This window comes from Danio rerio, chromosome 2 (genome assembly GCF_052040795.2).
Source record: "Danio rerio strain M-AB ecotype USA chromosome 2, GRCz13ab, whole genome shotgun sequence".
Lineage (NCBI taxonomy): Eukaryota > Metazoa > Chordata > Actinopteri > Cypriniformes > Danionidae > Danio > Danio rerio.
The window spans coordinates 31,525,822-31,553,227 of record NC_141022.1 but is presented as its reverse complement, the minus strand read 5'-3'; the positions used below and the strand labels follow the sequence as shown (position 1 = coordinate 31,553,227).

Genomic DNA, 27,406 nt, shown 5'->3' with positions numbered 1-27,406 from the left:
TTATATACAGTGCCTATAGAAAATCATCACACTCTGTGAAAATCTATACCTTTACTCACATACACTCTGCTTTCAAAAGACCTATCCACAACTGGGATAAAGTTGTTGAAAGGCGTCTACAAAAACATATTAAAGGCTGGAAAATTTATTTGAAATGTGAATTAATTCCAGGCTCTATGAAAAATAAAGTCATTTTTTAAGGGGTATAATCATTTTCTATATAGGCACTATAATGTGCAGTCATAAATCACACCTACAAAAAGTCATAAAAAACTGCATTGTGTCAGAGCTTTTAATGAGTTTTCATGGGACTCTATAGTGAAAAAAATCTAATCAAAATCAGTATAGAGTGAAATAACTTGTCACCATTAATAATGTCAGGGAAGCAAGAGTGTGATAACATGTTACTGAATTGATTGAATTCATTAAATTATAGTAAAAACTGTAATATTCTGAAATATCAGTGGAACAGATTTTAATTTATTTTTTATATTTAATTTAGTCCTGTGGTGGTAAAACTGAATTTTGTTTTATCATAATTCCTCTAGTCATCAGTGTCAACTGATCCTTAAAAAATCGTTGTAATATGCTGATTTAATACATAATTTACTCATATTTATTTGTTATTTTTAAAACGAGGAAAACCACACCTAATAACAGATCTAAAAATGATTGACTGACCACCATTGCAACTCACAGAAGTCATATTGGAAGATAAATTTAGAACCTCACAACATACATTAATAAAAGTATACATCCATCACTCTGTAGTTTTATAGACAGCCATTTTCTCCACGTTTTAGTATTTGTAATTATTAGCAATATTGCAAACAATTAAGCTGCTGAATGTTTTAATGGGCAAGGTTTATTTTAAGGATTATTAAGCACCAAGAAATATAAACAATCAAATGGTTAGGATATTTATATTTTAAGATTAAATTACGTTAAATTTAAATTAAACACACACACCACATAAAACCTCTGTTTATTTAACCAAACCAATCAGAGAGGTTTTCATTCGTTTAATCAAAGACAAAGTCAAAACACACAGGTGAAAAAAAGAGAAAAATATATCATTACAGATTGATACCAATGCAAACAATGGTGGTATTTTAAAATAAAACATTTGAATAAAACACTTAAAAACAACCACTCATTTTGAAATACAACAACGAACATTATTCTAAGGCAGTGCAGCTACATTTAATGTTAATTCGTTTTTACATTTTAGTGTTCAGTCACAATCTGCACAACTGTCGATATCGCACAAGTCTAGTTTAGCATTAGAGACTATGTTAAATCGTCAGTTCACCCAAAATTTAAAACAGTGTTACTAATTACTCACCCTTACATGTCATTCTTTGGTACAATATATTTTAGATGAAATCTGAGAGCTCCCTCATCCTGCATAGTCAGCAAGACTCATTCGCAGTCCAGAAATAAAACATCCTCAAAACAGACCATACGCCTTCAGTGGTTCAATCTGAATATTATCAAGCTGAGAAAATGTTCTGCCCACAAAAAAAAAATAAAAAATACGACTTTATTTTATGGTTCTTCTCCTCAATGCCAGTATAGGGCAACATGTTCACGTCTCTGATTACCTTAGATGCACTTGTGGTTTTGTTTGAAACTAAGAAATGTATACATCAGTGCACAGTACTCATCAGTGTGTACCCTTTACTGACAGTGAGGAGAAGAAACATGGTTAATGAAGTTATTTTTGTTTTATGTGAACACAAAAGTGTTATTGGAGCTTGATTATATTCTCAATGAATCACTGAAGGCATTTTTTCTGGACTTTGAACAAGTCTGGAAGCTTGCAGTCTAGGGCAGGGGTGTCCAAACTCGGTCCTGGAGGGCCGGTGTCCTGCTGGGTTTAGCTCCAACTTGCTTCAACACACCTGCCAGAAAGTTTCTAGTATATCAAGCAAGAGCTTGATTAGATGATTCGGGTGTGTTTGATTAGGGTTGAAGCTAAACTCTCCAGGACACTGGCCCTCCAGGACCGAGTGTGGACACCCCTGGTCTAGGGTGAGGGAGCCCTCAGATTTCAGTCAAATGATTTTAATTTGTTTTCCAAAGACAAACGAAGATCTCAGGGGTTTAGAACTGCGTACAGGTAAGTAATTAATAACATAATTTTCATGTTTTTGGTGAACTGACACTTTAAATTTCCCACAGGTAAATACAAAACATGCAAATACATGAAACCAGATTCTGAACATTAATTGAACAAATTCCTACTCCAAAAAGAAAGACTGAATGAGGGCTTATATCAACATTACCCAACCCGAGGTAATTAAACAAGCTTTAAATTTGTACAATCCCAACTGTACAAATTGATATGATTTTTAAAAAAATAAACCCCACACATTACTGGATGCAAGTAAAACACGAGTACAATGAGACTGTACAAATGTATACGAGTAAGCCACATAACTTAAAATACTGTAGATATGAAAAACTGTCATGAGACTGGCTTGAAATACAATAGGCTGCATAGATCTTACTCCTCTTTCATTCACTTTTTTTTTGCTAATCTGTATACAGCAGGGGTGTCCAAACTCCGTCCTGGAGGGCCGGTGCCCTGCAAAGTTTAGTTCCAACCCCAATCAGACACACCTGGGCTAGCTAATCAAGTTCTTGCTTTCTAGAAACATCTTTGCAGGAGAGTTGAGGTAAGTTGGAGCTAAAATCTGCAGGACACTGGCCCTCCATGGACCAAGTTTGGACATCCCTGGTATAAAGCCACCACATCAGGCATGTCCAAGCTCAGTCCTTGAGGGCCGGTGTCCAGCAAAGTTTAGTTTCAACCCCAATCAGACACACCTGGGCTAGCTAATCAAGCTCTTACTAGGCTTTCTAAAAACAACTTGCCTCAATGCACCTGCAAGGATGGAGCTAAAATCTGCAGGACACCGGCCATCCAGGACCGAGTTTGGACACCCCTGCACTACATACACAAAGTACGATTTCAAGATAGAACCCAAATGGATGGCCCATTTCAATAGGTTTTTCATCCTTCTCATCCGCAGGAAATAATAGTGAAGCGTTTGGACACGCAGGACATGTTATGCAACACGATACCCAACAGAAAGATCAAAATAAATGCCACAAGTAGAACAGTGCAAACCCCAGTCCATGCAGTAGTCTTGACCACCACCACCTCCTCCTCCATCCCATCCCCAAGACCGTCATGTCCTAGAACATGATTTTGTCCATCCGAGACATCAAACACACCGATGCTTTTAGGGCCAACATGGCAGGTTGGTTGTCCAGGCAGCGGTGTCCCATCGGTGTCCAGAGAGACAGGCAGAAGGTAGCATCCATTGTTGGGTAAATGTATAAAGATGGGTGTGTGTTCGGAAGATTGGGAAACACTGATAACAGAAAGTACTTCCGGGTCATCTGGGAGATGGGAGACTGAAAGGCCAATGGGGATCTGGGTCACGCAGCGACACCAGGGACAGCGAATCTCCCTCTGGCTGAGCCTCATCTGGCTCAAACACACGGAGCAGCAGGTATGCTGGCAGTGCAGGAGTTTGGGAAGGCGCCGTTGGCTGAAGTAGTTGAAACATATTTGACACTCAAGTTTGGAGCTCTGGGACAAGCTATCCATCGTCTTTAAATCGCGGCTGTTGCACATAAACAGAAGCGGTTTGCTTGCTTTAATGACAGTTTCCTTTCCGATTTGTGTTGCCAATCCACTTGTTAAGTCTGTCAGTATCCTTTCTGATTTGTGTTGCCAATCCACTTGTTAAGTCTGTCAGTTTCCTTTCTGATTTGTGTTGCCAATCCACTTGTTAAGTCTGCCAGTATCCTTTCCGACTTGTCGCCCATCCACTTGTTAAGTCTGTCAGTATCCTTTCCGATTTGTGCCGCCAATCCACTTGTTAAGTCTGTCAGTGATTTAATCTACGTCTGCTTCTGCCTGTGGAAGCGAGACAGGACGTTGCGTCAAAAACAGACTGCCAAGAATGTAAAATCTTTGGCTGATGCACAAGCAGGCAGAGGGGGTTAATTTATTCTGCGCTAGCTATGAGCTGGATCTAAACTCTTGTCAGGCCTGACTTAGATGTAGACGTCCGGGATAAGTAAACAAATCAGCTGGGATTAGGACTGTCCACAGTCACCCTGAGCCTAGACATTGATCGTGAAGCATGCTGAGGCTAATGCGGTCTTAGGAAATGCTTTTTTTTTTTTGCTTTCCACTTCTGAAATCCTTATTACAAGTCATTTTCAAGTGCTGTCTTGTTATAAAGAATAGAATCATGGAAGACAACAGGATCAATCTGGTCTCACACTACAGGAGTTTAAGCTGATTTATCTCTTATTTTGCCCTTTGATAATTTGGGTTAAAAAAAATCTGGTTCTGATGTTCAGCCCAAATCTTCAATCTGTTCACAGACACATTAGGACAACTCTGATCATATCAAACATGCCTTAAACTCGGCTGACTTTGTCAATTATGGGTGATTATGTAATTATAAGTACTTAATGTGAGCCAATGTGAGACAAACAAGCTGTGCAAAGATGGAGAAAAAGCTTGTGAACATGGTTAGAGCAATGTACCACAACCAGAAACACACAAGATGTTTCTATTATCATTTAACCTGTGCAAGTTAAAACTGTAAAACCAAAACTCCTAATTATAGCAAAAGTTCTTTTTTTTTTTGGTAAATTGAAAACAATATTTTGTGAAACTGCAATAGAAAATTAATTACAGATCACAAGTCATATGTAAAACATCATGATATTATGCAATTGTTTGTAGAAACTGCCTCTTTTGGATGTGATTCAGAAGGTGCAATAAGGCACAGTAGCATTGCACAAACAAAAAAAAAGTTTATCTGTTCATCTGGAAATTCTGGATTATTATTTGCATAACCTCCCACAAACACCTCACATGTGGCCGCTCCATAATATAAGGACTTTTTCTTTCAAATAAGTTTACTATAAACATTCACAAAACATAGCAAGCAAGAAATTCTAACACAAGTTTTGTGCAATAATCTTTATTAGAAACGATTATATAGACTGGGAGCTCAGGATGAATTGTAACCATGTACCAAGTGAGTGAAGAAAACTGCTGGCATGCTTGCTAGCAATGTAAACATGACTTGCTGAAAGGTCAATGTTGATGATCTTGTGTGATATCATGTGAGATTCTCCGTCTGACTTGATAATCTTTATAAAAAGAATCTCTTATTTTGTTTTTGAGCCATGAATTTGGAAATGTGTGCAAGTTTGAGATTTGAGGGAGGAATATCTGGGAAAATTTTCTGTATATGCTTGATGCAACCAGAAAAATATATACATTTTAAAAACTCCTGTAGTTTGATCCAGTCGTAAATTTGATATACAACCAATATATTTAGTCTCTTTTGTTGACAATCATATAAACATTACTGCTACTCTTGTATACATTCACTAAGCTATAGACGGTCAATGTGCTAGTCATATTACGAAGTTGCAGTCAAATAAATGCTGTTTTCATTAAAATACATATAATTTGCATGAAATTGCATACATAAGCATGCAATACTGTAAAAGGAACCACACTATAGAGAATATAAAAAAATAAAACCATCATTTAAAACTAGATTACTTGAATTGCAATAATTCCAGTGGTACATAACAGCAGCATGAATCATACAAAAGACAAACAGCGCACTGTGATTATTTTTAGGCCTTATTGCTTCAAGGAGTGATTCTTACCATACGTTTAGCACAGGTCCAATCATGCAGTGAGCACAGCTGGAAATAAAGGGAGTCAAAAGGGATATTCTTCTCCATCTAATGTGAAATAACTCTGTAAAATAAAAAAGTACATAGATAAATGCATCTATCCTTGATGACAGCAAAAAGTCAAATAATAGTTTATATTGCAACAAACTGTAAAAAAAAAAAAAAGCATACATAAATATCTATCTATCTATCTATCTATCTATCTATCTATCTATCTATCTATCTATCTATCTATCTATCTATCTATCTATCTACTTAATTTTATTGCAAAAGTTGTCTGGTGTACTTATTTTATACCAGAAAATAGACAGTATGTCTAAAAACAGCTAAACAAGTGTCAGGATTTTGCATTAGTACATACTGGTGCAGTTTACAGTAAATCATCTGAGACAATTTAGCCCACAATTGCGTGGGCCACAACCAATACATTGGCTTAAAAATTATTCATTTAAAAATTCAGGTCAGTTTACTTTCCTTTATTTGCACGGCATTTTTTACAGTTTTGACAAAGTAATTTTTAATTTTAGGCTCTCATTTTATCCTGGTAGTTCAGGGTTATTTGATGAACACATTTGCATTTTAGATATACAGTTTTTTTTCTTCACCTTGAAAAGCAGTTTGTAATATATTACGCCATTTGAAGGTCTACTAAAATGTATTTTTAAGTTGAGAAATACATTTTCTTTAAGCTGCTCTGCTTAAAATATACATTATGTAGTGGTGTAACGCATTACAGCTGATCTGTGATTCGTAAGGATAGCAACCCACGATTCGGAACACACGTGGCCTGCGGATTAATACATTTTTTTTACTGGTAGACTAAGCCTAAATTTGTAATGATCACAAAGAGATTGCCTCTCACATCATTCAAATCACATGTATCAAAATATTTAGACTTTCCTGTAAAAAAAATAAAATAAAAAATCGTGGTGGTTATTCAAGATGTGATGGATTTCATTAAAGGTGTTTTCTGTCACTACTCGTTTATTCAGTGTAAGCTGCACGATTATTCTTTAAAAGTTCAGGATCTTAACACCCACGCAACAAATCATAAACTATGGTGATTTGCATATGTTTATTGTTCCTTTGAATCGCTGCATTCAAATTAGTGTTTGGAAAATCACAAAAATTAAGAGATTGAGTCTTAAGTCTTTTGGGTTAGTTATGAAGTTACAAACAGTAAAATAATACAGAAGTACTAGGAAAACAGCTTATAGTTTAGATAATACCACTGATGTTCATGGTAAAGATTCAAAATCACTGGCATATGCATTTAACGACGGAAAAAAACAAAAGTTGTAGGCAGCAACTACATCATTTAACCACAACCATTAAAAATATGCCACTGAATAATTCATTAAAATGACACATCTAGCAATGAAACAGGAAGTTTTGTGAGTGAATAACTGATTCATTTTTTTGAAAATGAGACTCAAAATAAATTTGGGTTGTACAAATTATAAAGCTAGATTTATACATTGTCTTTTCAGCAACAGTAGTACATCCCATGTAATAAAGCCCACGAGTCAACTTTACCAAATGAAATGAGTGTAGTTAACTCAAAAATTACTGAAGGTTTGAAAATAGTTTAACTCAGTGTTGAACGTAATGAGTTAATTAATAAATACCTCATTACTTCAACTTCAGTTCTCTTAATTTATCGGGTTTTACTGTGCTCAAATTGCTTCGTTTACTCAAATGGATTAAGCTCACATTACTCATTAGGATTAGTTTTTGAACTTGAATGTTTTTTTGCAATCGTTTCCTCAAATGGTCTGAGTTATCTTAACTTTTTGGGTTTTACAGTGTAAAGCCTCCTTTCCACTGCACACAACAAACATCAAGCGACAGACCGGAAGTCATTCATTTCCAATGGAGAGCAGTCCGGGAGCTGCGTGGAGTTCCGATCATCTCCGTATGTGGAAAATTCGGATCTGAATTGAGCTGCGGATCCGTTGAAATTTTTGAACTCCTGCGACTAGACCGTATGCGACCGGCCGACGAGATGTGATGTATTCCAGTGTTGTACAAGCAGGTCAGTGTGCGCTAGATGAGAAATAGGAGTTTATTTGGTTATTTTTTGAATTATAAAAAGTCTATATTAACAAAAAAATAAAATGTTCATAAATGTAAGAAAGAAAGTAATAAAAATATTTATTTTTAATGTTGTCTCCTCATTCCCTCCAATATTTGTAGTGGTCTATGAGTTTCTAGCATTCATTCCTTCAATAAATCATGTAAACGCACAGAGAATAAAGGCTCTTTCTTTAGCACTCCTTTATTTCGGACACTGCGAGAACAGCTTCTCTCCCATGGTACACGAAAACACTGAAAATACTGTGCGACTGCCACAAAGGGGCGTATTCCGACAGTCATGTCTAAATGTCGTGTGCAGTGGAAAGGCAGCTTTACAGTAAATTTTTCAAAGTTATGAATATTTTACAATTTTTTTTTCAGCTTTTTTTTTTTCATTTTATTTGTAATCACAAACAGAAAGATCTGTTTCGTGACAAAAAAACAACAACAACGTGATCTGAACTGTGAGATTTGTGATCTGTTATACCACTAACATTTAGCATATATTTATACCATTTTAAATAGGTTTACAGTTTTTGGCATAAATTAAAATATAAAACAAAACATGGGAGATAAAGTTCAGTTCTAAGAAACTGATCATTTTTCCCATGTGTATCCCCCATTTAAAAATTTATCACATTAAAAATGTCTAAGAGATATTACTACTTCCAAATAACACACAAAGTCATACAGTAAGGGAGTGACATACAACCCTTCACCTACTGACACATCTAGTACTCCTCCACCCCTGACTGCTGATCCTCTTCTGTTTTGTTCTGCTTTTCTCTGCATTATATTCCACTTCTCTTTATGCATTGTTTGTTTTGACTACATTTACTGTTTTATATTTACAGTAATTACAATGAATTTAAAGTGACCTTAAGTTTGGAAGAACGCTATATAAATAAAAATGCATTATCATTAGGTTTTCTTTCATCAATGTAACCCTTTACTTAGCATTGTTTTATCTGCATAGATTATTGCTCACCTCAATAGGCAGAATAACACACTTACAGGGAGTATTTATGTGTGCACACAATGAGAGCACAAATTTTCACTGCATGAAAAAAAAATCCCCTTACAAGCAACAGCAAAATGTGACCTAGTTTGGTTGAGCCTGCAGGCAAAATTTCAGAAACCTGCATGACACATGGATATTTGCATGCACCAAGCTGACCAGTGAATGAGAGTTCAAAACCCCTCGGGCGCTCATGCTTCCTTCTGACCTTAACCAATTCAGGACTTAAAAATATTTCTTAACCTTGTCTAAAATTTATTTGCTGCCATTTGGTTTTCCTTCGGGTACCGTACAGCTAATATGCATTTTAATTGCTTGGCTCAATGCTTGTCACCAAGGAAGTAATATTCAAAGCAAAATGAAGTGTGCAGGCTACAGCAATGTCAATCACCTGAAGTCAAGAATGAACAGTTGTCAAGTTACTGGTGTTAAATGACTTGTGTCCACATTCTCAGCACTTCTGACATCCTTTTGTTACACTTAAACCAGCAACGTAATGATTTTCTCATGTGGCCGTGGCTTACAAAACAAAACAGTTATCGTATTGTGCTCTTCTCTTTCAAGTTCAAAGGTTTACACCATGTAAGTAATAGCTTATATAAGTATAATTCCTCTCTCCGTCCCTTGAGGTGAAAAATAATTAATAATGCAATTAAGCCTGCTATTGTGGCATGAATAGACGGACGCCTCTGGGGGGTTATCTGTTATTACGTTAAAATTATCTTGTGATGGAGAAGTGGAAATATTTCCTTTCTCTTAGGGATTTCCAATCATAACACATTAGAAGTATCTCATACAATGACTTAATAGGGACTTATACAACTTTTAATTTACCAATACATCAAAGAAGTTTTTTGTTAAATGGGAGAAGTTTGATGTTAAGTCATGATTATTTTACAGTATATACTGTAGATATATATTTGTAGTTGTGACACTTTTATTCTCCACAGTATTTGGGGAAAAACAGCATTCTACACTTACTAAAGGAATGTGACTGTAATAATAATAATAATAATAATAATAATAATAATAATAATAATAATAGGGCTGCACGGTGGCACAGTATTGCTGTTGCCGGAAAGCAAGAAGGTTGCTGGTTCGAGCCTCGGCTGGGTCAGTTGGCATTTCTGTGTGGAGTTTGCATGTTCTCCCCATGTCCGCGTTGGTTTCCTACGGGTGCTTCGGTGTACCCCACAAGTCCAAATACGTGTCGTACAGGTGAATTGGGTAAGCTAAATTGTTAGAAGTGTATGTGTGTGAATGAGTGTGTATGCTTGCTTCCCTGTGATGGGTTACAGCTGGAAGAGCACCCACTGTGTAAAACACATGCTGGATAAGTTGGTGGTTCATTCCACTTTGGCAACCCCAGATAATAAAGGGACTGAGCCAAAAAGAAAATGATTGACTGAATAATAATAATAATAATAATAATAATAATAATAATAATAATAATAATAATTACTAACATTTATATAGCACTTTTCTGGACACTCAAAGTGCTTAACACATTTTTGCGGGGGAATCTCCTCATCCACCACCAGTGTGCAGCATCCACTTGGATGCCGTGATGGCAGCCATATTGCACAACACACACCAGCTGATTGGTGGAGAGGATACAGAGTGATGAAGTCAACAGACTGGGATTAGAAAGTCAGGACCTTGGTTTAACAGCACATCTGAAAGACAGCACTCACTCAACAGTATAGAGCCCCCTTCATTATACTGGTTAGGACCCACACAGACGGCAGGTTGAGTGCCCCCTGCTGGCCTCAACAACACCACTTCTGGTAGCAATCTAGCTTTCCAATCCAAATAATGACAGGGCGCAACCCTGCTTAGCTTCAGTGGGCAACCATGTGAGAGTTGCAGAGAGCTAGCTGCTGGTTGTAATGTAAATGTAATCCATTACAGATTAGGCATTGGCTGGTATATGATTCTGACGGCATAATACATTGGATTAAAAATATCATTGCTTCACAATATTGTGATCAGTGCTCTAAAATATCTGCTTTTTAAATGTCGGGGTAAAAAACAAAAAAAAATTCCCTTTTGAACACAATTTATTTTATTTTGAGAAAAATTTTAAATATTTTGGAACAGTAAACATGTAAGGCTAAACAATTCAATTGAACAGTTGACTTCATTAGTTTCAAAAACACAGATTTCTGTACATGTTAAAATGGCATCTTTGGATATATTTTCTGCTGGAGATACTGTTCTACTAAAAAAAAAAAATGTAAAAAAAAAAAAGAATTACAATTGTACATCCACCAAAATTTTCTTTTATATACCATTTCTATGGTGTTTCTAAAACCTTAACTTTTCCAAACCACAGTATACCTTGAAAACGGTTATCGTCTCTATATAAATTCATATACATCACTATATAAACTCAGACAGCAATCAGTATTAAGTGTTTCTATGTGGCTTTAAACAGTAATGGACAACAAGGTGGCTATAGTGGGAAGAAGGCAAGTACTTGAGAATTCTGTTCTTTTTGCCACAAGTTTCAGACCACTTTTCAAAGAAACACTAGAGTTAGTTTGGAAGTGGGTCAAAACTCAAGCTTTCAGAGGTTTTGGTCTGCTTTTTTGGTGTGCACCAAGGCTCAAATTTCAGCATTCAAACATATTTTTATGAAACACACTTACAAAGCAATTTAAACTGTTTGTCTTAAACGACCCAAAACACTGAACACACACTTGATCTCATATAAGCCACCATCTGTATTTGTAAATAAAATCTAAGGCTACACATTTGAAATTGTGTAGTGTATTGAACTACAAATCTATTTCACTGTGATGGAGAAGTAAGTGTTCCACAGTTTTCCAGTTACAGTGAAAACCACTCCAGCTCAATTTCACATTGCATAATTTCCTTCAGCAATTCTAGTACAGCACACAAGGGAGAAAATGTGCCAATCTATTAAACGTCCTGTGGGCAAAATTTACTAAATCATATGAAATACTTGAGAAGGTGTAACCTTGAGAAAATGTCCTCAGAGTTTTCACTTTTGTACATCAATCTCTCATTTTATGCTGAGCAAGCTGTCTTTCATCTGCCACATTTTGCTACCCAGATTGGAAATATTAGCTTTTTTTTTTTGGGTGGGGGGGGGGGGGGGGTCAAGAGCATGACGAAAGAAATGCAATGGGATTAGCAGAATAGATGCACCTCACGAGATATTACCAAATGTGAAACTATTTCTCAGCTATAAAGAAATATGGTGGAAGCTTCGCTGAGGTCACCTATTAGTCTGACGTCTTAAAAACGAAGACAATGAAACAACCAAATAACAAAATGTCAGCTGCATGCTAGAGCAGAGCATCAACCTGATGGATGCAGCTGAATCAGGGGATTTGTCAGAAAGGGGGTAAAGAAAAAGGGGGAAATGAAAAACGTCACTTAAAAACTGAAGCTGTGTGCCATTCTCAAGGGCAATGCGCTGACTATGGTGGGGAGGGGCGCTATTCAAGCATGTCCTTGGCCTTTACTTTTTGATGCCTTTTTTTCCCCCATGCAACATAGGATGTTTGTTACAGCTCAGCACCTCCAGCGTTAACCTGTGTAAACAATGCAGAAATGTGAAACATCCCAAGGTAGCACATAATTTATGCGGCAAAGTGCCAATGATCTTCATCAGTGTTTAATTTTGTAAAGAACCCACTGGACTTCAAGTGAGCAAGGTGTGTTTGTGACACAATCCAGATAAGCATTTAACTTTGTACAGAAATGTTGTCAGAACGGTTGTCAAATTAACAGAACCTTCACACTGATTAAAGTACAATGCTGATCATCAACACAAACCTGTGTTAATAAGAAACCAAATGTATAGGGAAAAGGTCTCTCGAATACTGAGTGGATCAAGCAGCGTCTGATAGCAAAGCCCCTGAGATGAGATAATGTAAGATAATATCTGAGGAATTTACTAATCGGATCCCAAGGACACAGTAAAGTCAAAAACACCCTCTGATGTCAATATTTCTGTTTATGTCGAATAACACAAACAGACCGTGAGACAAAGATTGAGGGATTTTATAGGGATAACCTAAATATTTTGGAATGTTTGACATGCACAGGCATTATCAGGGCAAGTATGTTTTTAAACATGGGCATATTTAGACTAGTTGTCATTGTCTGTGCCTTAACTTTCAGATGGCTGCAGCTTAACGTTTCTGGGCATGATGGGTGCTTTTAAAGTCCAGTACACCTGTGCCACTCAGAAATGCTGCCTAGGTAGGAAGCTCGCTAGTTGACATGCGGCCATTGTGGCGTGCCTCTAAACAATCAAAACAAGACTTGAACCGGAAAAGAGACAGAAAGCTCTTTCCGCAAAGTAAAAGGGTAAGTTACGTTATACTGTGCTACACTGATGGATAACAGCAAACACAAAACTGGGGAGATTAAGTTGAACTTGCTCTGAACATAAACACGACGCGCTCTAATTAAGTTCAACGTTAAATTTCTAAATTGCTCGTTGCACAAGAAAACGTAATGCAGCAAATATGCAACAAAACAACGGAAAATCGGCGCGTTGTAAACTGTTTAACGTGCGAGTTCAGTCGAGAAAACCTCAGAGCAAACTTGATGCGAATGCACAGACATAAAACTCCAAGTAATTTTGGTGTTGTGTCTTTGAAAGGAGAAAGCGGGAAAAAAACTCACCTTTTATGTCGATAATCTTCTTTCATCTATGACAATGGTGAACATCACATGTAAAGCAGCCTCATCTGTCATACTTCACTCTGCCTTCTTCAAAGGCTGCTGTACTGTAAACGCTCTGTTACTCCCACAGGGCAGCCAGTAGCGGGAGACGCTTGCGAATGGAACAGCCAATAAGGAACCCCGCTAATCAGCTTGCCACGCCCTTGAACCAGCGCTGGTCGAGTCAAAACAGGTCTGCTCGTTAAAGTGGTTTAAGACGGATTATATTGGTTACAAAACAAACACTTTCATGCCTTTCATTTTTCACTGAACAAAACATCTTAAATCACGTAATCCAAAATTAAATTTAGCAGAAAATATTAACCATATAAATTAGTTTTTATAGCTAGAAAGACTTTATAGGATTTAAAGTTGTGTTTTATGAAGTAGAACGTAGTATCACATGTTGAACAACATCCTGGTGTTAAATAAGTCAACTTGGTTTATGTATTGATGCAATACAAGATATGCCTATTCCATTCCTTGAGGTAAAATTAGATCTATATTTAGAGTAAGCCTTCACACAGACCATATTAATGTCAAAGTAGTCAAGTGATAAGACCTATCATAATGGTAAAAATAAAATCAGCTATAGTAATAGTAGCCTACTTTTGTTTAACACATAAATTGTCTGTTACAGATTTTTGTCTGTTATCGTCTTTGCAATATTTGACTTATTTTAACCCTTACTAGTAAAGAGTTCAACAGGTTTCTTAGTTTTCATGATTACATTTGAGCCTGGAATTAACAAAGCACTATACAGTCTTCTAGCTGAGATGCTGGAATTATGTTAAGTCCACACTAACGATCTAGGGCTCAAATTAAGAGCAGATGTGATGCATAACTGTTGCAAACAATTATAGACACACCTTAATGTGGAACTTTTCCACTATAAAAAGAACAGTAGTGAAAACAAACTGGGACACATGTCAAGTGCAATGCGGAAACTTTAATGACACAACACTGTATAGCCAAATTTATTTTTCTGCATGTTAACATTACACTGATGTATAAAACAGCACAGTAATAAAAACAAAGACACATCTGAACTAAGAGAGGCCGAATAGCCAGATTGTCCACTTAATTTCCCCATCTTTCCCTTTTTTTTCCTGCATCACCCCTTGAACCAGCTGCATCTCCAATGACCAACATTCGAAATTGGTCTCAATGGGCCAGTCCTTGATCATGCAAAGAGCCCCTTTTTCAGAAATGATCTACACCTCCCAGATCAAGACACATTAGAAAGGCCTTGTAGGCATAGGTCAAGGCCTGGTACAGTGAGACCAGTTTCAGCATAATATTAAGATGAATGCACAGCACCCAAAAAAAGTTAACTTGAGCACTGGAAATGCAGCAAGGTGTACATCACTGTCATACCTTTCATTTACATACAGTCAAGAACAGTGTCCATGTGTACATTTATAGTGAAGTGCATTTTACACAAGTTTAGGGTAATACATTAAGTATTACAGCAGTGCATAATGGTTTAGTATCTTGTGCCTCTTTTCTTCATAGAACCTAAAGGAACAATTTGCACAAATAAGAACAATGAAGAAAAAAAAAAAGAAAGAAAAAGTTTAACATTTTAAACTGCTCAACATACCTCTGCCCCTCTGGCAGTAGGTAAATTCGGTCTCATCATAGTCATTGTATTCACTTCTTGGCCTTTGCTGGTGGATTGATTTACAAGTCGACCTTCTCAATGGAGTTCTCCCTTTGGGGAGGAAAAAATAAATAAATAAATATTAAAACAAAAGCATACTTCACACAGAGAGAGACACACATATCCTACCTTGATCCTGAGGTCCAGTAACTTGCCTCCAAGACCTCGGTTTGGCACCACAGCTCGCCCAATTCTCTTGGTCAGACACAACCCCCTCTCTCCATTGTTGCTCTAAAAATAATTTTGCATGAGCTGACCACCTCATGACAGCACTAAAATGCAAAAATACAAAAACCTTACCAATACAAGGCCTGCACAAGGCACCCTTTTGAATTCTCTTATCTGCTTTAGCCAGAGCACCATACTCCTCACAGCACTCTCCTTTGGGATGCACTCGAGCCTGCTCGCGTAGATCACAGCTCTCCTGGCCTTCACAAAGCAGCTTCCTGTGTCTGTGTTTGGCACAATGATGCCCACAAGAGGGCAGCGCATGCCTACTGCAACACTTCCTTTTGGACACTCTTGGAGACTCGCAGTTGCTCCGAACCTCTGCTTCGAGGTCATAATCACAGTCTTGATCTGACACCTCATCCCTTTCAGGATGGCTGTGTTCGGCCATTTTACACATTCCTACCTCATCCTGCAAGGTCGAACCACAGCATGCACATGTTTTCTGGCAAACAGAGCAAGTTTTATCTACACTTGGGAGCTCTTTTCGGGAACGAACTGGCACGTCACTGGCTTCTGCCAGCCTACCACCACCAACATAAACATGCCCTGGAACAACTTCGAGATCCTCTACATCAGTGGAGAACATTTCATCTCTGGAGGAGAGCTCATCTATGGATGGACTTAAGACACTCTGGCGCTCTTGGGTCACTTGTGGGTAGTAGCTGTAGGAATAAGCACTGCCAATTGAGGACAAATAGTTTTGTGGGGGCAACAGAGTGGATGGAGAATCAAAGTAGACAAGTGGGTCAATCTCTCGTTCAAGACTGAGGCCAGTTGTTGTCTTATTGCAGGGAAGGCGAAGGATTTGATATGGCAGGTCAAAGTCTTCAGAAAGACTTATAAGAGGCTCTATAACTGCAGCAGCATCCACAGATGTGATATTCTGCACCTGCTCATCACCTAGTTTCTCCAAATTGTGGCATTCTGTTGGATCTGCAATGCTTTGAACACCACTACAGAACACATTGCTAGTTGTACTCGCAGACATTTCATTTTGGCTGCATATTTCATCAGCAACAGTCTGTGGTTCATCTTCCTCATTGACATCTTTCTCCTCTTCCTCCTCCTCCTCCTCATGGACAGAGGAACTGTCAAGGGGCAGCACATCTGAGAACACACATTCATCCAATCTACCCTGGCTAGACTCTGCATCATATGCTGAGTCACTGTAGGTTGTGGGCCTTGTGACCGGATCCTCCTTGCATTCTTTAGAGGCAACCTCCAAATTAGAGTCTTCGTTTAAACAGGTCAATTTCTCTCCCTGCACCACATCAGGGGTAGAAGAGACTACATTGTTGGGACCCTTGTCACTGCCTAGTTCACAGGCCTTCAGACTCTCAATTTTGTCTATCAGTTTGTTGACTGAATCACTAGGATCTGTTTGGACCTCAGAACAGGCAGTTTCCCGATGCATCCCAGCATTTTGAAAGTGGTGACGAACACGCAGATCATAGGATGCAACTGAGGGGTAGTGGGGGTTAATTCTTCTGTAATCAATTGGCTGCATGGGTGCATGTGGAATCACATAGCCAGGATACTGCATAAACTGATAAGGGGCCATATAGGGACGGCCAAAGTGCAAAGCTAGAACAAAAAGGTAAGAAAATTAAATAGTGTAAATCTACGACACGTAGCATTACCGCAAACAGATAACTTACCTGGCCCGGGAAAACCGTAATGGCCATATGGATTCATGGGCCACTGATACATGAAATAAGGCTGAGATGGTGGCTGAACATAGAAAAATGGTCTTGTGTGGTTTACTGGGTGGTGAGGTTGCCCAACTCCCATTGGTTGTGAATTGTTATTTATTCCTAAAAACAAATTCCACAATTTCAAATTAACTTATTTGCATTTTCACTGTTATCTATTGCTAATATTATTTTTGTGTTTTAGGTTAATTGCAGATAGTGCCAAAGTAACTGGTTAAAAAGTTTACATCAATAGATGTAAACATAAGTGTTATTTCTATAGTACATCAAGCAAGGGTAGATGAGGAACACAATTGGCACTGGAGTCAAATGTATGGATACCCTACTTCAGTAGTAGGGTGAATTTACGTAATCTGGGACACTTTTTAATTTTGACTTCAGCGGTCTATTTCAACATCTAACGAAGTACATGTGTCAAAAAAATAAAATAAACAAAAAGCTGTTTGATAATTTGGCACGTGCATTTTGGGCTGAAAAGTATGCCACATTTATGCATGCCAAACACAATTTTACCAATTTAAAAAAAAAAAAAAAAAAAAAAAAAGGAGTGAGTGTGAGAGAGAGAGACACGTGTATGTGTGGGTTTGAGTATTTGTGAAGGTATTGAAGGGAGTGTGTGGTGGAAGTGCAAGTAAGTGTGTATGTGTGTGTGTGTGTGTGTGTGTAGAACTTTGTACATTTCATCTCTGTAGTCATTAAAATGATAAAGTCTATAAATGCATATTTTTCCCATTTGAAGACTGTCCCAGGTTACCCAAAACATGCTGTCCCAATTTGATAATGTGGGACAATTTATGACAGGTTTAAGTCCTTAACATTAATCTAGTCAGAATGCCAAGTCCTTGTCATCCAATTTTGATGGGAGCTTCCTGATTAACAAGGTTAAGTTTAGGTGTCCCAGATTACCCAAATTCACCATATAAAGTCCTCAAATTCAAACTGCAATTTGTGAACATTTAACAGACCAACTAAAATCAAATTAAACTTGTTCAAAGTCGCATCAAACACTTCTCTCCTGCCTTTGAGCGGATTTATCCTTTTAAAAACTACATACAAACACAAAGCTACATTTTTAAGGTGAATAGTTAATCTGAACCGTACACACAGAATCCCTAAAAACAACCAAAAATGTATTCAACTGCTTTAGCAGGATAAAAGTTTCTGAAGATTACCTTCCATTTCCTACGAGGAGACGAAGAAAATCAGCACAGGATACAAAACACCGCAATACTAGATAAAGTACAAAACTTAGATTAGACCAAACAATGTCAGTACACGGTGTTGTGACTGCAATACTTCATTAATTCAGATGTAGAGTGTTTTGACGACAGCAGAAGTGACTAACCTTAGATGTGAAAGTGACAAAGTGGACTTAAATGTGTAATATAGAGCGAGAGCGACTAACTCTGTTAGCTACAGCTTTGCACTTTAGATTTATAGGTTTCGTCTGTTTCCAGAGATCCACATTAATGCAATCAAATGGCGGGCAACAGGTGTACCCAATTTATTCTACCCAACAGGCCTATCGCGTCGGATTATTATTATTATTATTATTATTATTATTATTATTATTATTATTATTATTATAGCAGTTTTAAGTTTGCATTTCACTTTTAAAATTATATTACAGTATTTGTAAAATATTCCCCAAATGTTTACTCATCAATCAAACTGCGCAGCATCTTTCTGTTTATAACACTTGTTTACATTCCTGTAACATTTCCTGTCATTCATTCTTTCAGTTGTTGCCATATTTACTCGTTTATCCATTTACAAGAACTGTTTTGTTGATGAACTGCAGTGTCCTCACAGCGCCTCTGTGCGGTGGTCACGTGTGTTTCAGGTTTACGTATGAGTGAATGAGAGAGCTGCACTGTCAGTACGCGGTGAGTATGTTAATATTTATCGACAGCTCATGGAAAACGTCAAACAGATTACATAAATCACAGATTTAGCGATGACAAGTTTAGACATTTAACTGTAATGTCGCTAACGAGTTTTTGACGCTAACGTTATTTCCTAAGCGTTAGCCTGCTAGCTTCAATAGAAACGGTAACGTTAGAGGGTTTTTAGTATACCTGTTACGTTAAATGGCAGACAAATAACAACAAATACTGCAAAACACAAGTTTACCTAGCTATTTAACTAGAATTTTACTTTGAATTTTAAAGAACGAAGTAGCTAACAAGCTTCGTGTGAGTTGTTATGGTTTCACTTTCCATTCTCTGGATGGCTAGCATATTAGCTAACGTGTATTTATATATAAATACATTTATATAGGCCTTTTAAATGTAATGACAGTCGTTTAAATATATACAACGTTAACAGTAACAGCAACTAAACGAGAAAATTAGTCTTTTTGTTTGATAAGAACGTGAATAAATGTTCTGTTGACTTGTTTAAGCTTCAAACAAAAAATCAATAACCCACCTTGTGTAATACCACCACATATACTAAATAAAGTTAACAATGAATCAAACTACAATGAAGTTCTTTTGTGCCCTAGTGCTTCGACATGAGAAACAATGATCTTAATAGATGTAGGCCCTTTGTGACTTTTGTCTTTCACTTTCAGCTATGGCCTCTCTCACTGATCAGCTGGAGGAGGTGAGGGTGAATGCGGAGGGCAGTTTATCTTCTCCAAGTTCTGCCCAGGAGATGAGGGCAGGGGTGGAAGCTATGGCCAACATCCCCCTTCCACCCTCCAGCAAGTATCGCTGTATAGCTGCCGAAGTCATGTTGACAGAGAACGGTAGTGGCAATAACAGGAAGGAGGTAAGAGCTGGCGTAATGATTCATTTTCTTCAGAAGTTCAAAGAGTGTATGATTATAGGGTAGGACTAGGAAGGAAACTTAACGTTATATAGGAACTATATAGTTGCACTAAAGGAAGTATCCCTGAAGATTAAGTGTGACCAATGCAGGGATAGCATTTTTTTTTTCCTTTAGCTTAGTCCTTTTATTAATCAGGGGTTGCCACAGCATAATAAACCACCAAGTTATCCAGCAGTTTAGCTTATTCAGTTCACCTATAATGCATGTCTTCAGACCTGAAGATTGAGTGTGACTAATGTGGGGTATAGTAAGTAGAGTGATTTGTATTTAAAAGAAGATACAGATTTAAAAGATGAGTCCACCTAAAACGTCAGTTGGAATCATAAACTTTTGTTTGTCTGCATTTATCAAAATACGTTCTAATAATACGTTTCTTATAAGAAGTCATATACAGTAGGTTTGAAATGATGTGAGGCTGAGTAATGGCTACTTTCATTTTAGGTGGACTATCCATTTAAAAGATTGTAGTTTACTTTTTTGTTTTGCTTCAGTAGAATATGAAAGATTTGTTTACACTACAATATTGTTGTGTTAGTTAATGATAGTTAATGAAATTAAAGCTGTTCGGTGTAAGTTTATGTGAACTCAAGTTGCATTTACTTATGTTAACAACAATTGATTTAGATCTTAATCATGCATTAGTAAATGCTGAATGATGATTAATAAATGATGTACAAGTATTGTTCATAATTTGTTTATTTTAGTAAATACATTAATCAATAGAGCAGGGTGTTTAATCGAAAAGTAATCGAAATCGAAATTTAGAACCTATAATCATTCAAAATTTTCCAGGTTAATTTTTAAAATTGGGAGTCACGGTGGAGCAGTGGGTAGCATAATCACCTCACAGGAAGAAGGTTGCTGGTTCGAGCCTCGGCTGGGTCAGTTGGCATTTCTGTGTGGAGTCTGCATTGTTCTTCCTATGTTTGCATGGGTTTCCTCCGGGTGCTTCGATTTCCCCATAAGTCCAAAGACATGCGGTACAGATGAGTTGAGTAAGCTAAATTGGGCGTAGTGTGTGAGTGTGAATGAGAGTGTATGGATGTTTCCCAGTGATGGGTTGCAGCTGAAAGGGCATCCACTGCGTAAAACATATGCTGGATAAGTTGGTGGTTCATTCCGCTGTGGCTACCCCTGATTAATAAAGGGACTGAGCCAGAAAGAAAATGAATTAATTAATTTTCTTAAATTACTTTCCCTACCGTGTGTGGAGTCACTGTTTTTGTTTGTTGGGATCCACACTCTTGGTCAAAAATATAAAAATATGCATTAATACCGCAAGTTTATTTAATGTGGGTTTAGTGATTATCCTGTCATCTTTCAATTGACTGTCAATCATTTACATTTAAATTAGAGCAAGACCTGTCTAAAACATATGCTACCAAATTTTGTCATTTTACACTGCAAAAAAATGTATTTCAGAGTATGTTGGAGGGCCAGAGAGCAGCATCAAGTCTATTAAATATTGGATGGGGCACAGTTGACAGTTGCGTTTCTCTTCATATGTAGTGGAATGTATGGAGTTAAGTAGGTCTTATGTGAATAAATGGTGTCAACGTAACATATTATATAGCACTGGGTAATCTTTCACAGCTTCTTCAGAAGTTTCCACTAATTTGTATGCACACAAAATTAAGTCTCAGTTCATTTTTATCCACTGAGGTTGTTTCTGGGTTGTAAGGTCCACACTGTTTTGTTGTGCATTAATTTGTCTTGTTTGTTTTAGTCCCTAGCCCTTCTGCAGAAACTTTCTACTGCTCTTAACATTTTGGAGAAGTATGGCTCCAATCTTACCAACCCCAGCAGACCTAAGTACTGGCGAACAGTAAAGTACAACAATCCTGTCTTCAGGACCACCGTAGACTCTATTCAGGTGTGGCGGATGAGATTTGTGATGCTTTTTTTTTTTGCATATAAATCTGTGTTTACATTAAACTGTCTTTCTCTTTCAGGGTGGCAGAGCAGTACTTAACCTGTACGGCTACACCAATCAGCAGCAGGATGGCTTAAGCTTTCCTGATGATGTTGTTGAGCCAGATGTTGGCAAGGTGGCGTCAGTAACTCTTGAGGTCATGTGTCTTCGAATGGAGCTGGACATGCTAACCAAGGTCTGAAACTGTAAAGTACAAGCAATCATTGGGTCTATTACAAATAAATCATGAACTCAAACCGTCTGTTTCTCTCCTGTAGGGCACCCATCCTCATCCAGAGTTTTTTGAAAGACTTATTCCCTCTCTTACCGTGCAGGTAATGCTTTTTTTAATTGATTGATTTATTTTCTAAACCATTCTTCATTTAAAATTAACCTTAACATTACTTACAATATACTCCTCATTTGGCCACATAGTATACAAGTGAAATTTTATTATTAAGTACATCAATAAATAAGGTTTTAGCTAAAACTATGGTCTATAGCAGGAGAATTAGTTTGGCATGGGGGCCGGTTTATGAAAAGCATCCCAGTCGAAGGGCCGGAGAGATATAACTTGCTATATGAGTGATGACATAACTGCATATAAGAGCCAATATGCTGTAGATTTTTGCACCCACGTTGGCTTTTTCTACATTAAAATGTTGATGTATTTTGAAACTACATAATATCAGTGACATTGTACAATAGACTTTTTTTTTTTTTTTTTACAAACATTCAAATGTATTTCAGAGCACAACAAAAGCAGTGCATTGCTGAAGTAGGCTTCTTCTACATTCAGATACATTCATATGTTATGTTTTGAACTGCATAACAATTAGGAATACAACAGTTATATATTTTGGTTGTACAATTATATAGTCTGAAGAATAATCATGGTTTCACTGTTATCACGTCTAATGTAAATTCAAGCTTCATGTTAGGTAGGTAGCTATTTAGATTAACTGTTGTTGCCATCTGCATTCATTCATTTATTTTCTTGTCAGCTTAGTCCCTTTATTAATCCGGGGTCGCCACAGCGGAATGAACCGCCAACTTATCCAGCAGGTTTTACGCAGCGGATGCCCTTCCAGCCGCAACCCATCTTTGGGAAACATCCACACACACATTCACACACACACTACGGACAATTTAGCCTACCCAATTCAACTGTACCGCATGTCTTTGGACTGTGAGGGAAACCGGAGCACCCGGAGCATACATAAATATTTTAATAATAATTCGTGAAACATATATTTTGTTTACATTGCACTGAAAGGAACGCACAACTCTCAAATGTGGGATGTTTTCTACTGCGTGCTCCCAGAAAGACACAAGCGTGTCGCTCCGCTGGCTCCCACATATTGTCATATATACTTTCATTAGAAATAACAAACTTGCAAGCGTAAAAGACGTGATATGGGAACGGCCGCTGCTATAGTTAATCCTGTGTGCGTGCGTATTAGCCTCTGTGTACTTCAAACTTAAAACTGGCGCACAGGCAACTTGGCATTTTGCAGCGGTTTCGTTTCATTCCGTGCAACAGAAATGCGGCTTAGAGAAGACTTTACGATTAGTAAACTGTGGCCAATTAAAGCGCCGTTGACAGTAAAATTGGCTACTTGTTGCATCCCTATTAACGATATCAGTGCATTGTACAAATAGCCTTTTCTACAACATGTTTTCGGCTGCCCGCAACACTCACTTATGATGATTCAAGCTCTGTGCAGCCTTTACCTGCAGCTCGTGCTGTTATTGAAGACGCACGCAACTTCATAACTATAGCGGCCGTTTAACTAAATTTATTTTTGATGTCTTTGTCACACTGTTTGGACGGCCGGAACAAAGTGCATCGGGGGCCAGATTCGGCCCGCGGGCCGCCAATTGAATAGCCCTGGTCTATAGTCAATAGCTACCAGCATTCTGAGTGTCTAAAACCCCCTTTTTATGCAATGTCTCTACAGGAGGAAGAGGGACTCAGCACAGATGCAGTTGTCTTTGCTCCTAGTGAGAAAGTATGGGATAAACAAACTCCTTCACCTCTGTCTAGTCCTCCTCAGGCTAAATCTCCTTTCAGTCCAGCTCTCTCTCTCTCTTCTCTGGCCCCCTCTACACAAACAGGTAAAATCATCATGTTCAGCATATCATGTCTTCTCTTTTAAGGACTATCTGTATTTGTCAGTGGCTACTATTAGGCTTTCCTTCTTCTTTCCAGTTCATTCCATTGATTTTCTGTTACTCTGCAGAGAACTGCACCATATGTGGCATCTTTCCAGTGTCCGCTCACTGTCCTACTTGTACCCAGAAGCTTTGCACAGAATGTGACAGACTCTATCACTCTCATTCTGGACGATCTACACACATCAGAATCCCTGTGACTTCCTCAAAACCCACAAAGCGACTCAGGTTAGCACTGCTGATCTAAAAGATTGAGAGAAAATGTTTGGGTATATTTATAGGGATGGATGATATGAACTTAACAATATTTTCTGGTACTTCTTGCGATAACAGTTTTGTTATTACGATACTGTGTTTTTAAAAAGTATAAATTTTCATATATATTATTTAAATATTAACGGTGTTGGGCAGTAGCGATACTACTGTAATTTATAGTAAGTTCTAAATGTACTTTACTACATAAGTACTATGTTTATTTTAAATGTGTAACCACTGGTTTTATTGGATTTTTTGTTTTTCTGTTATATACTATAATTTGTTTCTGTTTAGTACGACATATGAATTGCAGCAAATAATTGAACTGAACAATTATGCCTCATATGATTCACTGACTGTTTTATTGATCACTAAAATATGATTGACTTGAATTTAGGTTGCTTCAATTTCAAAAATGAAAATTGCTAATATAGCTTAGATGTAGCTAAGCTACTTTTGCCAATTAGCTTTTAGCTTAACTTGCTACATTTACCAGAAGGTAGCTTTCAGTGTAGTTAAGCTACATTTTAAGAAGAGTTGCTAATTGCTTAGCTCACTACATTTTTCAAGTAGCTTACCCAACACTAATTATTAAGGTAATCAACTATCTCTTGGATTCTGCAGAACTAACCCTAACCCTAACCCATATTTAACCTCCTGAGACCCAAAGAACATTTTTGTTCCTACATTTTCCTACATCCTTTGGGTAAAAAAAAAAATCTACAATTTTTACTTTTTGTTTTTATTTTTAATTTTGCAGCATGTCCACTTTAGTGGACCACGGGGCCATTTTAGTTCAAAATGACCACCACTCAGACAACAAAACTGTACAGGATATGACTGTATAGGGATATTAACCCAATATTATTGTAACAAAAACAAAACAAAAGCTATTTTCCTTTTGTATTGAAATTCCTGAAACAGTTTACTCCAAAAGAGAGCCGAACTCAAAAACAAAGAAAGAAAAAAAGAAGAAGCAATGTTAATCCAAAACAAATTAAACATAAATCATAGGTCATTCTCTAATTGTCTCTAATTATCTAATTGTCTGATTATCAGACTCTAAATCAGAGTCTCCCTCAACTATTTTATAAAGAATCCTCTCTGCTTCAGTTCTGCCTCCTACAACATGCAGTCATTAACTACATTAAGATGGTCCTGGTGTCCACTATAGTGGACATTTAAAAAAGGATGATATTTTGAAACGCAAACAAGTTTTCAGCTTTGAAAGCTAAATGTATTTTTCCTCTGAACAGTACAACAGGACTTGAGAGAGTAGCTCAAAAAATTAAAAGAAAATTCATGAAAACACAATGTCCACTACAGAGGACACAAGTCAATGAGGAAGTTAAACACACTGACGCAGCTAGTCAAGAAATTCAAGTTTATCTAAAATACACAAGCCAAGCAAATGTGTTAAAGCAGGCTAGAAACAAAACTTTGCAGGAAAGTAGACAGTTTGAGACCTTTGACAAATTGTTGCGAGCGTAGATTGAAATTGTAATTCTGTTTAATTCATACTGGACACTAGAGACTGCCCTCATGCAGGATTTTCACATACATGTTACTAAAGAAAAAATGTCAGCTATCCGCTTGTTAAGGCAAGATGTATCGGTGACATGGAATACTGTTTCTGGATCCAAGCCTTAGTGATTGTGTTGTGATCATGATTTTTGAAAGTAATGCATCAATTTGTCACATACAGTTTGATAGAGCGATTTGATCCCGAAGTGCTTCTCGTGACGTCACACTTAAGAGGATTGCTGCAGGGTAGAAAACCAATAAATGGATCAAACATGATACGATAAACAAATGCTTGCTCCAATATAGGATTACATGTGTTCTTCAAGCCATACTGGGTATTTTATAAGCATAAAGTATATTTCTAATGTAATTCTAATTGACCTTGTCTAGATTGCAGGATTGAATACTCAAAAACAGCGTGATTTGTTCTTCATTTTGTAATAATAAACCATGTCTGGTCACAAAATTGTTATTTTAAACACTCGACTGAAGTTAATTTAGAGTGAAAGTCTTTTTGTAAACAGGCTCAAACACACAAAACTATCACATACATACTACTGTAATATTTTACATTGCATTGACGATTATAGGTTTTATCAGTATTATTATCATAAGTGAAATGTATTTATCATGGGGAGAATCTACTGGTATATTACAAATGATAAGGTATCACCCATCCCTAGTACATTACTTTGTTTAATGAGTTTGAACGTCTTTGTTTATATCTTTAGCTCATCACTGTCAACATGGCAGTGTTCATACTGCACTACAGTAAATTCGATGCTGCAGGTTTTGTGTGAAACCTGCGATCGCCCCCGTTTGTCCTCTGCTGCTCCATCACTACAGGAGGAGTCATCACAGCCCTCTACAATATCTGGTTAGTCTGTATTCCAGCTTTTTCCTAACTAATACACCGTCAGAGCTGCTTGACCTTTTGAAATCTCCAATTGGTAATTCAAAAAGACAAAACAAAGGCTAAATTTGATTGTCATTGTAATAATTCTGTTTTTTGTTTTTTGCATCTTTTGTCAATTAGAGTGGCAGTGTAAAAGCTGCACAGTGGTGAATGCAGGTAGCAGTATTTTATGTGAGGTTTGCGAACGACCTCGTCTGGCCACCCGACCACCTGCTGTACCCCCACGAGCAACCCCTTCCTCCTCAGCACTAATGGACAGCCAGGTGACTCCTACTCCTAGATTTTAAATACGATGTGTATCATTTCTGTGCCAGTAAATCAAGTCACTTTTGATTTTTATATAGTGTTTTTGTAACAAGGACAATTTCAAAACCGAGTCACAGTAACAAACAAACAAAAAAAAAAGTATTAATAGCTGTTTCCCTCTAATGTAAATAAATGTTTCATAAATTATTTGCAAATAAAACTGTATCAATCCTATGCATTCAAAAGAACGAAATTGACACTTTCTGGCAACCTGGGACAATAATGAATAGTAGAAATGAAATGTGCTGTAGGACTTTCTTCCTACTCTAAAAAATGACCGCCCTTTCAGAATGAACAAAAGACATACATTATATTACATTGTCGTATT

General features: G+C 37.3%; 3 protein-coding genes and 1 long non-coding RNA gene across 8 annotated transcripts in view; 2 read left to right on the top strand and 2 right to left on the bottom strand.

Moving 5' to 3' along the window:
• Positions 1 to 968: 968 nt before the first annotated feature.
• rnf152 (ring finger protein 152) lies at positions 969 to 13,656 on the bottom strand. Of its 4 annotated transcripts, XR_015477739.1 has the most exons (5): positions 13,511 to 13,592; positions 5,722 to 5,815; positions 3,804 to 3,934; positions 2,021 to 3,756; positions 969 to 1,870 (listed from the first exon to the last, which is right to left on the bottom strand). XR_015477739.1 is itself a non-coding variant. In XM_087239407.1 (4 exons), exons 3-4 carry the CDS (start codon positions 3,841 to 3,843, stop codon positions 3,029 to 3,031), a joined length of 768 nt encoding a protein of 255 aa, XP_087095533.1. In that variant the 5' UTR covers positions 3,844 to 3,934; positions 5,722 to 5,815; positions 13,511 to 13,592; the 3' UTR covers positions 969 to 3,028.
• On the top strand, positions 13,131 to 14,949 carry LOC147846378 (uncharacterized). Its single transcript, XR_015478541.1, has 2 exons — positions 13,131 to 13,189; positions 13,641 to 14,949. It is a non-coding gene; the product is annotated as an uncharacterized LOC147846378 (long non-coding RNA).
• buc (bucky ball) lies at positions 14,510 to 18,623 on the bottom strand. Its single transcript, NM_001256780.1, is given in 7 exon segments — positions 14,510 to 15,067; positions 15,153 to 15,263; positions 15,342 to 15,443; positions 15,513 to 17,027; positions 17,102 to 17,257; positions 18,328 to 18,385; positions 18,501 to 18,623. Coding segments are annotated over 6 exon segments (1,923 nt in total). The 5' UTR covers positions 18,335 to 18,385; positions 18,501 to 18,623; the 3' UTR covers positions 14,510 to 15,035.
• Positions 18,624 to 18,974: 351 nt separating this feature from the next.
• rnf31 (ring finger protein 31) overlaps positions 18,975 to 27,406 on the top strand; it is a 32,067-nt gene continuing 23,635 nt past the window's right edge. The window contains exons 1-9 of one of the 2 annotated variants that reach the window (XM_087240919.1): positions 18,975 to 19,041; positions 19,731 to 19,930; positions 21,717 to 21,863; positions 21,943 to 22,098; positions 22,181 to 22,237; positions 23,864 to 24,020; positions 24,146 to 24,305; positions 26,588 to 26,733; positions 26,893 to 27,035. In XM_087240919.1, coding sequence (XP_087097045.1) covers positions 19,733 to 19,930; positions 21,717 to 21,863; positions 21,943 to 22,098; positions 22,181 to 22,237; positions 23,864 to 24,020; positions 24,146 to 24,305; positions 26,588 to 26,733; positions 26,893 to 27,035 — 1,164 coding nt within the window. In that variant the 5' untranslated portion in view covers positions 18,975 to 19,041; positions 19,731 to 19,732. Of the gene's footprint in view, positions 19,208 to 19,730; positions 19,931 to 21,716; positions 21,864 to 21,942; positions 22,099 to 22,180; positions 22,238 to 23,863; positions 24,021 to 24,145; positions 24,306 to 26,587; positions 26,734 to 26,892; positions 27,036 to 27,406 lie in introns of both variants that reach the window. The other variant, XM_087240920.1, reaches the window with a different exon arrangement.